General features: G+C 41.6%; 1 protein-coding gene across 4 annotated transcripts in view; it reads right to left on the bottom strand.

Moving 5' to 3' along the window:
* The window catches only part of ADARB1 (adenosine deaminase RNA specific B1), an 85,402-nt gene that overhangs the window by 27,031 nt on the left and 43,071 nt on the right, over window positions 1-15,300 (bottom strand). For 3 of the 4 annotated variants that reach the window (XM_063115922.1, XM_063115920.1, XM_063115921.1), the window contains 3 exons: window positions 14,029-14,957; window positions 5,544-5,658; window positions 3,757-3,925 (listed from right to left, as the gene is read on the bottom strand). In XM_063115922.1, coding sequence (XP_062971992.1) covers window positions 3,757-3,925; window positions 5,544-5,658; window positions 14,029-14,957 — 1,213 coding nt within the window. Of the gene's footprint in view, window positions 1-3,756; window positions 3,926-5,543; window positions 5,659-14,028; window positions 15,004-15,300 lie in introns of all 4 variants that reach the window. The other variant, XM_063115919.1, reaches the window with a different exon arrangement.

Below are 15,300 nucleotides of genomic sequence, written 5' to 3' on the forward strand. Positions count from 1 at the left end.
CAAAGATGTAAAGAAGCACCGATACAATTATTGTTGTTCTGCCAGTGCTGGTGTCAGATCAAAGTGCTTGCAGAAGGGATCCGTTCTATCAGCATTAGGCCCTGGCCTCCCATCTTCTGAGCCACTGCGTCAGCATAGCAACTCACTGGTTCAGATCCGTAGTAGTAGTATATGGCCCTACCTCCTGTCAAATTTATGCAAATGAGCCATGTGGCTTTGTTTTGGTCACGTGACCAAAACAAACACCGCGTGACCGGAAGTGACGACACCAGCTGTCAAAACAAACACCACATGACCAGAACAGACCTCACCAGCTGTCAAAACAAACACCATGTGTCCAGAAATGCTGGCACTACCTGTCAAAAGAAAGGCCACGTGGCCGGAAGTGACTTTTTTCTGCGGCGACCGGAAATGATGCTTTTTTGCAGGCGACCGGTGGAACATGTCCAATCATGTCTCCCCACAGCCTCTCAGCGGTTGGCTAAGGAATATCACATGGCCTGCCCCACAGCCAATAGGAAGAGTTTTCAGAACCCCTAAAGGATTCACCAGGGTGTGCAGTGCTTTTCAGACTGGGTCTTGCTATTTACTGTGTTATCTGTACAGCACCATGTACATCGATGGTGCTATATAAATAAATAATAATAATAATAATAATACAAGCCGTCGGGAACAGTTGCTGATTTTAAGCAGGAGACAACATGGAAACCCCCAGCACCCCGATGAGACCTATAGAGGTATCTACCCCGCTGGCACCAGACAGGCCTAACCCCAGAAAGCATTATCTCAGCACCAGCTCTGACGATGAACAGTTCCCACCAACAAAGACCCCACAGGAGGAAGATGAGGAGATCTCACAAATATGGCAAAGCTTGTTGGAATCTATCTCGATACCAAACTCTATAATGCAGGTAAAACTTTTTTTTTCCTGGCATCCTATTTATGTGCAATAACAACTTGTAAGAGTTACAGAAAATTACATTTCCCCCTTAAATTTCCAGGAGCCAGCAGCAGAGGCTGTAACAGCTCAAGAATCTGAGAAGTGCATCAGTACTAGCACCCCGTCGTCACCTATTGAGCTCTGGAATATGGCTTCTGCAAGTAACATTCACGTTCAGGTGTTTATGTGTGTGTGTTTTCAGTGTTCTGTCTAAAAGTTTTCCAAATAGATTTAATGTTAATAGTTTTAAAATATCTTTTAGGCTCCTGAAGCATTGGCAAACAAGCAGCCTGCGCATCTCACCCTGAAAAATCTTCTTGGCCTGTCGATTGATGAAACACAGCACATTTTACCAAGAAAGCGTTGAGGAGCTATGCGTGGAATTGTCAGAGCAACCATTTATGGCATCTTGAAACACTGCCTAAGCCAGTATCTGTATGAGAGCTGTATCGGATGTACCATTCAGGCACCTGGACAGAGCTCTCACGAATATACAGTATGGACAGAAAATGACATTTCCACAAAACTATGCATTCTTTGTGCAAAACTCTGGTTTCAGCTTGTGTTGCAAGAGAAATATGCTTGGGCTATTTTTTATCATGCTCCCTCAATAGAAAATAAAGAGTTTCTACACCACCACAATCAAAATTAAAATAAGCCTGCATTTAGGATTTGCTATTCTCTGTATTTAGCAGAGATAAATAAGCCGAAAAATATTTCTTTAGAAATAGAGAGTTGAAGGAAAAGAAAAAATCAGTCACCATTTACATGCCAGAGAACTTCAGATTCCTATGGGCACCAAAGATGGTTTCTGCATTGCTCTGATTCTTTATATACTTTTTGGCTCCGGGCGTTGTCCTTCAGGTTCTAGTTTTGAAGACTGCCATTGGCTGAGACTTCCATCCCCATATAACAGTGATTAGATTTGCCCCTGGTGAAAGCCAATGTTGACTCCACAATGGCTTAGTTCCTTCTGCCCCATGCAACAGTGATTAGATTTGCCTATGGGGTATGCCCTTGTTCATTTCCTTCCCTGACCCCCATAATGGCTTAGTTTCTTCCATGATGGGATTATGTACCTGTGGTGTGAAATAAAATAAAACTATTGCTTACATAAAGAAATAAAGTTTTCTTTATTTTTTAATTCCCAACGATGCAAAACAATTTAACAATGAAGGAATTTAGACAGAATTTCTAAAAACAGCATTTACAGATGTGAGAAATGACTTATAGGGCCGATCTTTGATTACGCGTTCTACATGCTGAAGAAAGGATTGGTCGGTGGTCTTCATAATTTTTTCAAGGTACATTCGAGGATTTATAGCTCTACTAATCTCTGTAGTCAGAATTAAGACCTGGTCCACATTCTCTGAGGTCAAAGCAAGACAATTTAGAGAACAACCAATGAGGATAACAACATGCAACACAAGCTGAAACCAGAGTTTTGCACAAAGAATGCATAGTTTTGTGGAAATGTCATTTTCTGTCCATACTGTATATTCGTGAGAGCTCTGTCCAGGTGCCTGAATGGTACATCCGATACAGCTCTCATACAGATACTGGCTTAGGCAGTGTTTCAAGATGCCATAAATGGTTGCTCTGACAATTCCATGCATAGCTCCTCAACGCTTTCTTGGTAAAATGTGCTGTGTTTCATCAATCGACAGGCCAAGAAGATTTTTCAGGGTGAGATGCGCAGGCTGCTTGTTTGCCAATGCTTCAGGAGCCTAAAAGATATTTTAAAACTATTAACATTAAATCTATTTGGAAAACTTTTTAGACAGAACACTGAAAACACACACACATATACACCTGAACGTGAATGTTACTTGCAGAAGCCATATTCCAGAGCTCAATAGGTGACGACGGGGTGCTAGTACTGATGCACTTCTCAGATTCTTGAGCTGTTACAGCCTCTGCTGCTGGCTCCTGGAAATTTAAGGGGGAAATGTAATTTTCTGTAACTCTTACAAGTTGTTATTGCACATAAATAGGATGCCAGGAAAAAAAAAGTTTTACCTGCATTATAGAGTTTGGTATCGAGATAGATTCCAACAAGCTTTGCCATATTTGTGAGATCTCCTCATCTTCCTCCTGTGGGGTCTTTGTTGGTGGGAACTGTTCATCGTCAGAGCTGGTGCTGAGATAATGCTTTCTGGGGTTAGGCCTGTCTGGTGCCAGCGGGGTAGATACCTCTATAGGTCTCATCGGGGTGCTGGGGGTTTCCATGTTGTCTCCTGCTTAAAATCAGCAACTGTTCCCGACGGCTTGAAAGTCTGAAAAGCACTGCACACCCTGGTGAATCCTTTAGGGGTTCTGAAAACTCTTCCTATTGGCTGTGGGGCAGGCCATGTGATATTCCTTAGCCAACCGCTGAGAGGCTGTGGGGAGACATGATTGGACATGTTCCACCGGTCGCCTGCAAAAAAGCATCATTTCCGGTCGCCGCAGAAAAAAGTCACTTCCGGCCACGTGGCCTTTCTTTTGACAGGTAGTGCCAGCATTTCTGGACACATGGTGTTTGTTTTGACAGCTGGTGTCGTCAGTTCCGGTCATGTGGTGTTTGTTTTGACAGCTGGTGACATCACTTCCGGCCACGTGGTGCTTGTTTTGACAGCTGGCGCCGTCACTTCCGGTCACGTGGTGTTTGTTTTGGTCACGTGACCAAAACAAAGCCACATGGCTCATTTGCATAAATTTGACAGGAAGTAGGGCCATATACTACTCGTAGTCTCTGATCCTAAGCACAATATGAGCAATGGAACTTGCTTCTGTGGTAAAGGCTGGGATGTGAGGGAATTGTTCCGTACACGTACCTTAAGAGCAATTCAAGTTGTGTATAGAGAAATTTAAGCAGGCATCTCCGAGCTATAATTTCTGCATGGCAATCATTCAATGCAAGACCACGGTCACTCATATATTCTCCATTAATACATTTTGTTCCTGTAGAAACACTTATAACCTGAGCATCTTTCACATCAGTACCTAGAAAACAAGTTTCAGAAGGAAATGCATATAAAGATATTTCTGGAAGACATATTTCCTTAAATACATATTCTGTTGCAAGGGCTATTCTGCTTAAACATGTGGCTTGTGGGACCCTGCCTAAGCACAAGATATTGGCTAGATGACCTTCAGCTATATACTAACCACACATACTTTGAAGGCATACTTGGGAAGGAAAGGAAGTCATAATAAGATCTGCTCATGTAATTTGGTTTGTCTTTCAGATTCTAGAACCATATAAAAATTAATCAAAATATTAAAATCTGGAGTAGTGTGAAGCCAAATATCACCTCAATGTCCATCACATTTGTATAGTTATCAATTTATAAGGAGTGATATGATGAATCTGATTGGGTTGCCCATGTAGTTCAACCACTACTAGACTCAAACTACGTGTGGTGCAGTGAAATCTATTCATTTAAATCCAGGTCTGCCCTGTCACATATAAAGCACGGTTGTGGGCGTCTGAATTTTAGAGCACAAAGAGGCAAATGTGTGAGAGGTGGAGTCTGTACTCTCTGGCACTTTTCTCCTCATCTGAGCTCTGAGGGCCAAACTAGGCATAACATTTGTTGCATAGTTTGACATCACATACAAGATAGCCAGTGCAAGTTTGTGTGTGAGCCAGGTTATGATAGTGGTGGGAAGGGAGGGTTTTTTTTAACTGAAATTCTCCCAGGCTGCCATGGGCCTCTGCTATTCACAGGGGGAGGAAAACTCCCATTGGCACTAATGTGAGGTCTCCTCCCACTGTGAATGGCAGGTTTAGTGTGTGCATGTGGACCACAGTGGGGGCAAATGGTTAAAGCCAATGTTCCAATCTAGATTCAAACACACCCGTGCACTGGCTATTTCACTCGTGTTTTGTTCTGTTTCTTAAAGCCAAATGATGAGACTAATGAAGATTCTCAGCTGGGAGAAAATCACTGAGAGGAGAGGCTATAAGGAAGTAAACAGAAAGTTTCAGCCTATACTATGTGGAAAGAACTAAAACAATTGGCTATATTAATTACGTTGCAAGAGTGACATAATTGAAAAGGATAGCATAACTTAAGAGTAAATGGCATGCTATAGCAAACTGGGCCACGATGAATAATTTAGCAAACATGGATGCTACAGAAAAACAGCTCTGAGTGTTTTCAGAGATGAAGTTTTCATTTAACACAGGTATGATAAACATACACACATTACAGCAATAAAGAGCAGCACACGTAACTATGGGCAACTTAGGGCCTTTTTGTGGTACTATTTCCCTGCAACCCAAATGATCTCCAAGGGAGTTCAGTTATCTACCGGAACAGAAACAAATACCTAGGAGTCAAACCTCTTGCTGACACACATGCTGCATACAGCCAACTTGTAATATTAACAGAGCAGTACTTCTCTGCCAGGTATAAAAATGTTCAGTTTTTGGAACTATAATTTTCACCATTCCAAGGGTGTTAACTCTGTAGTCCTGCTGGATCATGCGCCTATACTTGCAGGCTCTTTGTCTCAGTCTCAGTCTCTAGACATCTGTTTCCATGAAGACTGTATACCAACAGGGGACAAAGCACCAAATCAGCATGGTGTGTATGTGCTCTAGTTTTGTTTTTACCTGTTGTCATGACAACTCCAGCTAGCACTTTTCTACGTGCATGTGGTGACGTAAAGTTATCTGTCAAATCACTGAATTTATCTACTACCAAGCGAGCAACAGCATCAGCCAAAACCTGCAAAAATCACATTAAAATGACGGACAATTCAATGAAACAGATGTGTTGTTACATATTATAAATGTTGAGCTCTAAAAACTGCCTTCAAAATTTTCACAATAGATTTAAAAACAAATATATTTTTGTAATTCTAATTCAATGTGTTGAATAGTGTATAACCACACATTTTAGCCATATCTTCAGATCATGGCTGCATTTCTATGACAGCCTTTGGTACCCACCATGGAACAGGTATATTCTCAAATGCAAAGAGGTGAAGCTGCACATATAGCACCCAGATTTGTCAAGGTTCTAGCCATCTTTGTGACACTTCTTTAAAAAAAGGCTAAGGAATCTAATTAAGAAGGAATTCTGATGGAGAGCATATGTAAGTGGCTTGAAAAGCACATTCAAAGGGTAAAAATTACTTGATTTCAGAGTAGATGGTAGTATTAAGGAGTGTTTCATAGAGGTCAGTCCAGAGCCCATTATCATCCAAGATATTCGTGACTTTGATAGAGTGAACAGTGTTATCAGAAAATCTTCAGAGAATGTCAAGTTTGAAACAAATGCAAATATTTTAGTGGACAGAATAAGCCCTTTAAAGTTATCTCAGTAAACTAGAGAGCTGGGCTGTTAACAATAAATTATAAATGGAACATGGGCAAAAATAATGCATTAGGAAGATCATAAGATCACAGAATAGTAGAGTTTGAAGGAACCTATAAGGCCATCGAGTCCAATCCCCTGCTCAAAGCAGGAATCCATCTTAAACCTGAAAGATGGCTATCCAGCTGAATCTTGAATGCCTCTAGTGCAAGAGAGACCACAACCACCCTAGGTAATTGGTTCCACTGTCGTACTGCTCTAACAGCCAGGATTTTTTTCCTGATATCCAGCTGGAATCTGGCTTCCTGTAACTTGAGACCATTATTCCATGTCCTGGCCCTCCTCTGTGTGACCACCTTTCAAGTATTTGAGGAGTGCTATCATGTCTCCCCTCAGTCTTCTCCTCTCTAGGCTAAACATGCCCAGTTCTTTCAGTCTCTCCTCATACGACTTTGTTTCCAGACCCCTGAACCGCCCCAGAGAGCTCTGGCTATTGGGCGGTATAGAAATGTAATAAATAAATAAATAAACAAATAAAACTCCTCCAGCTTGTCTGCATCCTTCTTGAAGAGTGGTGCCCAGAACTGGATGCAATACTCAAGATGAGGCCTAACCAGTGCTGAAGAGAGGGGAACCAGTACCTCGCGCGGTTTGGAAGCTATACTTCTATTAATGCAACCCAAAAAAGCATTTGCTGTTTTTGTAGCCACATCATACTGTTGGCTCATATTCAGCTTGTGATCTACAACAATTCCAAGATGCTTCTCGTTTGTAGTATTGCTGAGCCAAGTATCCCCCACCTTTAACTGTGCATTTGGTTTCTTTTTCCTAGGTGTAAAACTTGGCATTTATCCCTATTAAATTTCACTCTGTTGTTTTCAGCCTGATGCTACAGCCTATCAAAGTCACTTTGAACTTTGCTTCTGTCTTCCAGGGTATTAGCTATTCCACCCAATTTCATGTCATCTGCAAATTTGATCAGCGTTCCCTGCAATTCCTCGTCTAAATCATTAATAAAAATGTTGAAGAGAACTGGGCCCAGGACTGAGCCCTGCGGTATCCCACTCATTACCTCCCTGCAGTTTGAGAAGGTACCTTTGATAAACACTCTTTGATTCCGATTCTGTAGCCAACTGTGAATCCCCCTAATAGTTGTTCCATCTAGCCCACTTTTAGCTAGTTTGTTAATCAGAATATCATGGTGTACTTTGCCAAAGCTTTGCTGAAGTCAAGATACATTATGTTCACAGCATTCCTACAGTCCACAAAGGAGGTTACTCAATCTAAGAATGAGATCAGATTAGTCTGACAGGATTTGTTCTTGACAAATCCATGCTGGCTTCTAGTAATCACTGCATTGTTTTCAAGGTGCTTACAGATTGACTTCTTTATAATCTCCTCCAAAAATTTCCCAGGGATGGATGTCTAACTGGTCTATAGTTCCCAGGTTCCACTTTTTTGCCCTTTTTGAAAATAGGGGCAACATTAGCCCTCCTCCAGTCGTCTGGCACTTCAACCATCTTCCATGATTTTGGAAAGGTAATAGACAGTGGTTCTGAGAGTTCTTCTGCTAACTCCTTTATTACTCTAGGATGTAGTTCTGTAGTTGGCTACATAATCGGACTCAAAGAGTGCTTATCAATGGTACCTTGTCAAACTGGGGGGAGGTAACGAGTGGGGTACTGGAGGGCTCAGTCCTGGGCCCAGTGCTCTTCATCATTTTTATTAATGATTTGGACGAGGAGGTGCAGGGAACGCTTATCAAATTTGCAGATGACACAACATTGGGTGGGATAGCTAATACCCTGGAAGACAGAAACAAACTTCAAAGTGATCTTGATAGGCTGGAGTGCTGGGCTGAAAACAACAGAATGAAATTTAATAGGGATAAATGGCAAGTTCTACATCTAGGAAAAAGAAACCAAATGGGATACTTGGCTCAGCAATACTACAAGCGAGAAGGATCTTGGAATTGTTGTAGATCACAAGCTGAATATGAGCCAACAGTGTGATGTGGCTGCAAAAAATGCAAATGCTATTTTGGGATGCAAGTATAGATTCCAAATCATGCAAGGTACAGGTTCCTCTGTATTCAGCCCTGGTTAGGCCTCATCTAGAGTATTGCATCCAGTTCTGGGCACCAGACCTCAAGAAGGATGCAGGCAAACTGGAGTGTGTTCGGAGGATGGCAACGAGGATGATCAGGGGTCTGGAAACAAAGTCCTATGAGGAGAGACTGAAAGAACTGGACATGTTTAGTCTGCAGAAGAGACGATTGAGGAGAGACATGATAGCACACTTTCAAATATTTGAAAGGTTCTCACACAGAAGAGGGCCAGAATCTCTTCTCGATCCTCCCAGAGTGCAGAACATGGAATAGCGGGCTCAAGTTAAAGGAAATCATATTCCAGCTGGACATCAGGAAAAACTTTGACTGTTAGAGCAGTATGACAATGGAACCAGTTACCTAGGGAGGTTGTGGTATCTCCCACACTAGAGGAATTCAAGAGGCAGCTGGACAGCCATCTGTTAGGGATACTTTAATGTGGATTCCTGCACTGAGCAGGGGGTTGGACTCGATGGCCTTATAGGCCCTTTCCAACTCTACTGTTCTATGATTCAATGGAATAACTGCAACAGGAAACGGGGGTGGGGTGGGGAACTGAAGACAGATAATCACATCTTCCCCAACTCCTTCCTTTCTGGTTCCCTACTCTTGCTTTCCCCTTTTCTTGGTCACTGGTACACCCAGAGGTGACCATATGACACCAACTTTAAAATCACTTCACTGGCTGCCAATTAGTTCCCAGGCGAAGTATAAAGTGTTGGTTATCACCTTTAAAGCCCTATATGGTTTGGGTCCAGGCTACCTGCGGGATCGCCTTCTCCCACACAATCCGCCCCACACACTCAGGTCCTCTGGGAAGGGTTTACTCCAGTCAGGCATGACTAGGGTGGCAACAGTTACCCAGAGGACTTTTTCTTCTGCCGCCCCCAGACTGTGGAATGGCCTGCCGGAGATTCATCAGCTTAATGCTCGCTCTGAGTTTAAGACAGCGTAAAGACTAGTCTCTTCCGGCAGGCCTACCCAGATGAATTTTAAAACTATGAATTTTAAGATGCTGTGATTGTTATTTTAATATTGTATTGGTTTTATATGCTCTTTTAACTAATTTTATGTATTATATTATGTTTGGTGTTGTTCCCTACCTCGATCCAGAGGGAGAGGCAGGTAATAAATAAATAATAATAATTATTATTCTACATGGCTGTTTTGATTTGTTTACATCATGGATTATTTCTCTAAATCTCTTCATTGTTCCTGTTTCTGCCCTTCAGTTCTGATTTGTAATAAATGATACCCATGTATAGCAGAGGGGCTTACAATTTCTGGCCAAATCATGTACATTATAATACAAATGTAAAATTTTGTATAGTGGTATTTATTTCCATGTAGATTAAAATAAGAATAAATCATATTATACTTGAGATCAATGTCAAATAAAAAGCAGCCTATTATGGAAATTTTGCATTATTTTCACAATCTCCCTCCCCCACTTCAAATTGATGCCTCAATACATATTCTTGTTCAAAATGTGTAAAATATGACCTCTGAAAGTTTCAGGCTTGCAACACAAAGTCCAAGATTGAAATGAGGGTGAGACAGTGTATCTTGTTGACTTCTCTGAGAAATGGGTGGAAATCAAACCTCAATATCTTGACAACGCTTGTTCCTAGAAAAGATTGATACGGAACTTTTATGTAGCATTTTTTTTGTTCTTTAATTTTGTACTGAGACATCTTTTCTGTGAAATTAAAAATAACAGAGTTGTAAGAAAACTGAATTGTGGGCACCATTTTCCAAGTTGGTGGCTGTTACAATTATTTCCCAAGATGCCCCTATATCTAATTTTAATCTACATGGTAAATAAATACCACTATACCAAATTTCACACTTGTAGCACAATGTGCATGATTTTGATGCTAAGCCGCTCTACTCATAGCGATGTTTTGTGACATGTCCATTAATTGTTGCAGAATGGCATCAACTAAACTTGGGGATTTGTGTATGTGTGGGGTTTACCACTTTCCTCCTTTGTGTGGTGTGCTTTCACAGCACAAGTATGTTGTGTTCTTTTAGAGGGCATAACTGTGAGCTACGCTGTACTGAACTTGGGGAATTAAATGTGTTACCTGCCACATAAGTCTCAGGTACTACTGCTTAACATCCAGTAAGACTTTGACCAGGTTCAGACAAAACGATAACCCTTGATGGGTTAAATAAGGCACAGTGGTTTATTTAACCCACCGTGGGTTATTGTGTTGTCTGTTAGGCACCGTGGGCTAATTGGCTCATCTATAGAGTTGTGTGGCAAGAGCACTTCAGATCGCTGCAGCCCCTCTATTTCAGCAGTGGGTAGAAATGCACAATTGGGAACACGGTGAATCTTTTATCGCAACAATGGCTATGGTGAAAAATTTGCAACTGTGCATTTGCACTGTGGGAATATTGACAGCACTTAAAGACATCTATGCCGGCAAACTTTCCAGGGTTTATTTATACCAACCCCTTTTTTCCATTTTCCCTCCTCCGGGTGTAATGCACAGGGTTTTGAAGGTGAATCAGGTGCTTCCCGACTAGGGAAGGCTGTGAATGAAGTTTGGTTCCAATCCTGCAAATTTCCAAAGGTTTATTTGTGTCACACCCTTTTTGATGCACCTGGGATTATTTATTTATTATTGGATTTATATTCTGCCTTTTTTCTTCCAAGGAATGTAGTAATTCTCCTCTTCTCCATTTTATCCTCACAACAACAACCCTGTGAGGTACGTTGGGCTGAGAATCTGTGACGGGCCCAAAGTTACCCAGTGGGTTTCCATGGCTGAGTGGGGACTAGAATACAGATCTCCCAACTCCCAGGCCAACACTTTAGCCAGTACACCACACTGGCTACGATTATACCTCTGTAACTAGTTCTATAGAAGGTGTAAATGCCTTTAAGAATGTTGATGCTGCCTAAGTGAATCATCCTCAATCCTTGCCCATTTACATCCAATTCTGCGCCTCTTCTTGTTTGCTTGCATCTCCTTTGAGCCAGCTTGTGCTCCCTTTTATTTTCCTCACTTGGGCAAGACTTCCATTTTTTGAAAGAAGCCCTCTTTTCTACAATAGCTTCTTTGACACTGCTTGTTTACCATGCTGGTGACCTGTTGGGCTTGGTGCTACCTTTCCTAACCTGTGGAATACATTTTAGTTGAGCTTCTATTATTGTGCTTTTGAGTAAGCTCCATGCATTTTTCAAGGATTTAACCCTCTTGATTTCCCCTTTCAACTCTCTTTTCACCAGTTCCCTTATTTTAGAGAAGTTTCCTCTTTTGAAGTCAAGTGTGAATGTGTTGGACTTCCTGGGTAGTTTCCCATTTACGTATATATTGAATCTGATAGCACTGTGGTCACGGTTACCAATTGGTTCAACAATATTTACATCTCGTATTAGGTCCCAGGCAGCACCATTTAGCATTAAGTCCAGAGTTGCCTCCCCTCTGGTCGGTTCCATGACCAACTATTCCAGGGCACAGTCATTTAGGACATCAAGAAATTTAACCTCTTTGTCATGACTGGAATATGAATTTGTCCAGTCAATGTGAGGATAATTGAAGTCACCCATTATTACAACACTTCCTTGTTTGGAGGCCTCCCTGATTTCATTCTCCATCTCAAGGTCACTCTGAGCATTTTGGTCTGGGGGATGGTAGCACATTCCTAGCACTACATTAGTTTTGGGGCCCTGCATTGTCACCCAGAGCATTTCCGTGGAAGAGTCTTCCCCATTTAGGTGCTCTAGACTACTTGACACAATGCCCTCTTTGACCTAGAGAGCAACACCACACCCAGTACACCCTTCCCTGTCCTTCCTGTAAAGTCTGTATCCTCTCTCCCGCTACCACAAGCCTCCTCCCCCCATAGGCACATTCTCGGTGTGAGAGGATATTTGCACGTCTCCTGAGGAATGGGATCATTTCCCTCTTCCTCAAAGTGATGTCCTCCTTCCTCAATACCCTCATTCTCCGTGACTGCAGAGGAGCTGTCACCAAAGGAGTGGGACCTCACGGTTTGGTCCCTGAAGGTCTCATCTGACAACCTCTCTGCCTCTCTTGGCATCTGCAGGTCATCAGCCTTGGCTTCAAGGGAAAGAATTTATTCCCTGAAAGGCAGGAGCTCATTACACCGATCATGCACCCATAATCACGCGGATAATCATACATGTGGCACTCAATGCATTCTACCTTCATAACTGATTATTATTATTTATTTTATTTTAAACATTTATATCCCACCCTATACCAATAAGATATCAGTGTGGCATACAGATAAATCCCTGAGAAGGGAAGGGAAGAGTTTACTGCCCTGGCTTCCTTGCCCTGTTGAGCCTAAAATGAAGCTAGCAAAGAGTGGGTCTTATTTCCGTTATGTGTATGGGGTTTTCTTTAAACCAAAGATGAAAACCAAGGGATAAGTTGATTTCTTAAGCTTACATAAACTTGCTGTACTTAATGGCTTGCTCTCTAGGGTCTAAGATCTGAGCCTAAACTGAAACTAGCAAGGAGTCTTTTTTATTCTATTTTTTTCTGCGTATATGCTGTTGTTTTTAGCTAAGTGATAAGCTGAATTCTTACACTTGGTTTATATAGAGTGCTCTTTAAGGCCCTAAACTGAAGCTAGTGTACACTTTTTTCTGTTTCTAAGCAGACACCTCCAATACTTGATCCTGTACAGTGACTCCTATCAATATAGAGCTACAAATTGCTTCCCCGTCCCTTATAGCTTGGGATTAGTTAAAATATGTAGATGGGATCATTCTTTTCAACTACTCTGTAATCTTACAGCGAGAGCTGTAAGTTCTTGCTGGATTCCCTCCCTGATATTTAGAGCTCTACTGTAAATTTGTAAGTGGTTACTGCTCTGCGATTTAGTTCCCTTTGCAGTGGCTTAGTTTTGGCTTCAGAAGCCATTTATGAATTTTAGATTATAAATGATTACCTCAGGTAATTAAATAGTTAGATAAGTAAGCTCACTTACCTTTCCTTGTCCAGTTGCTGAAGTCGCTTGTATCCTAGGCTTTGTCACTGGGGCTCCTCATGCTCGAAGGTTATTTTTTAGGGACCTCTCCTGTTGACCTCCCCCTGAAAAACTCATGTTTTCCCTCCCTGTTCGTTTGCTTTGATTGCTATCTCTCTCTCTCTCTCTCTCTCTGGGAGCTGGCTTCCTTTTCTAGCTTCTAGTTCAGCTGGGGCAGCTCCTTTTTACAGAGTACTGCTTTGCTATACAAGGTAATAGTGATTTATGAGAAAAACTGCACTGTTACACAGAACACAATTAAGCTCATAATGCATTCCACTGATACAACAGTAGTTTCACCTTTATCCTAAACACCATTTTCCCCATGGCAGAATCTCATTAATCAGACCATACATTAGGTTTAATAGTAGCACCATCCCTATTTTCTCAGGAAACATTATTCTGTCCTTCCACAGCTTTTCTACCTTATCAAACACAAAATGTAATTAAGAACAGCAGCAGTATTTAATGCCTAGGTGAATCAATTTTGTAGCCCTGCCAAAAATAATTAACTGGAGAAATCCAATTACAAAAAAACAACAACCACACCTATGTATGCACTGATATTAAAAAAAATTAACTTCTGTATTTTCAAAAATTAGAATATAGGTTCTATATGTAAAGGAATATGTAAAAGTAAACGCTTGTGTTTTTCTCACCTGCGGCAGGTGCAGCTGAAGCCCTTCACTGGGAATAGGTTGGTGAGATGGTGTCTGATCCAGTTGCATGTTAAATAAAGATGCAAGTGCTGACTGAGCTGCCCGAGCCTTTGCAAGTTTTTTGTTTCTTCCAGATCCTTCAAATGTTTGGCCGTCCACTGACACCGCCATCACAAAATTCTTAGCATGACTTTCTCCACTTTCTGAAAGGAACTCATACTTTAATCCTGGCCGAAGCTCATTCAATATCATGATTGGATTCTTCCCACTTGTCGAAGGATATGGTGATGGAGCAGGAAGAGATGACTGGATAAGATTACTAGCCACAGCAGATGATAAACTGTAGTCTGTACTGGGACTAAAGGAACCATCTCCATTGGATTCCAAATAAAATGAATGGTCAGAATGGACTGGATTTTCAAACCCATTGAACAGTGTGTCTGGGAAATCTGCCTGGTCAGAGGTAAAGTCTGTATTTACTGAAAGAGTTCTCCCCATTGCTAGATGTGCTTCAGAGGCATTAGGAAACTGAACAAAGGACCTTAGAGCCTTCTCGGCTGCATGGAGCTTTGCTTTCTTTTTTGTAGGGCCAGAACCTTCAAACACCTGTGCATTAACTTCTACTGCCATCACAAAAATTGGGGCATGAACTGGTCCTGTTTGGGAGAGAAGCTTGTATTGTAAACCAGGCTTGATTTCATTCAGTTGCATAAGAGCATTCTTGGGCAAGACCGGCCCCGGTGTTTTCTTCCTCTTCTTTGAGCGGAACTTGGAGCGCCCATCATCCCCTTCTTCCAATGGACGTTTCCTGCTGCTAGTGGCACCACCATTGGAGAGTTGATTTCCCTCCCTGGTACCTTGCACACTCCCATCTTTAGATGAAATGTTGTCCATGTTGTGGTTCTCTTTAACATCAGTGCTGCCTGAACCTGTGGTGCCCAGAAAGAGTAACTTACAATGCCTTTGTTGCAGGACCTTGTAAATGTAAAATTTAGAGATTCCTTTATCGATCTTTGCAACTGGTTAAGTGGTGCGTGCTCAAAAGTTAATAGCTTTCTTAGATATATTATTAATTATAGATTTAATAGCCCAAAGACATACATTGATTAAGTATTTAAACATTTGGTATTGGTATGTGCAGATAAAAATATGTTACTGGCTTCTAAAAATGGTTCCACACTTCATGTGGTAGCCAGTTACAGTGGTTTTTCAGAGATATTCCTTATGGAAACTCATAATGTGTACGGCAAAAGGGGTGCTCACACAAACCAT

This window comes from Elgaria multicarinata, chromosome 2 (assembly GCF_023053635.1).
Source record: "Elgaria multicarinata webbii isolate HBS135686 ecotype San Diego chromosome 2, rElgMul1.1.pri, whole genome shotgun sequence".
NCBI classification, from domain to species: domain Eukaryota; kingdom Metazoa; phylum Chordata; class Lepidosauria; order Squamata; family Anguidae; genus Elgaria; species Elgaria multicarinata.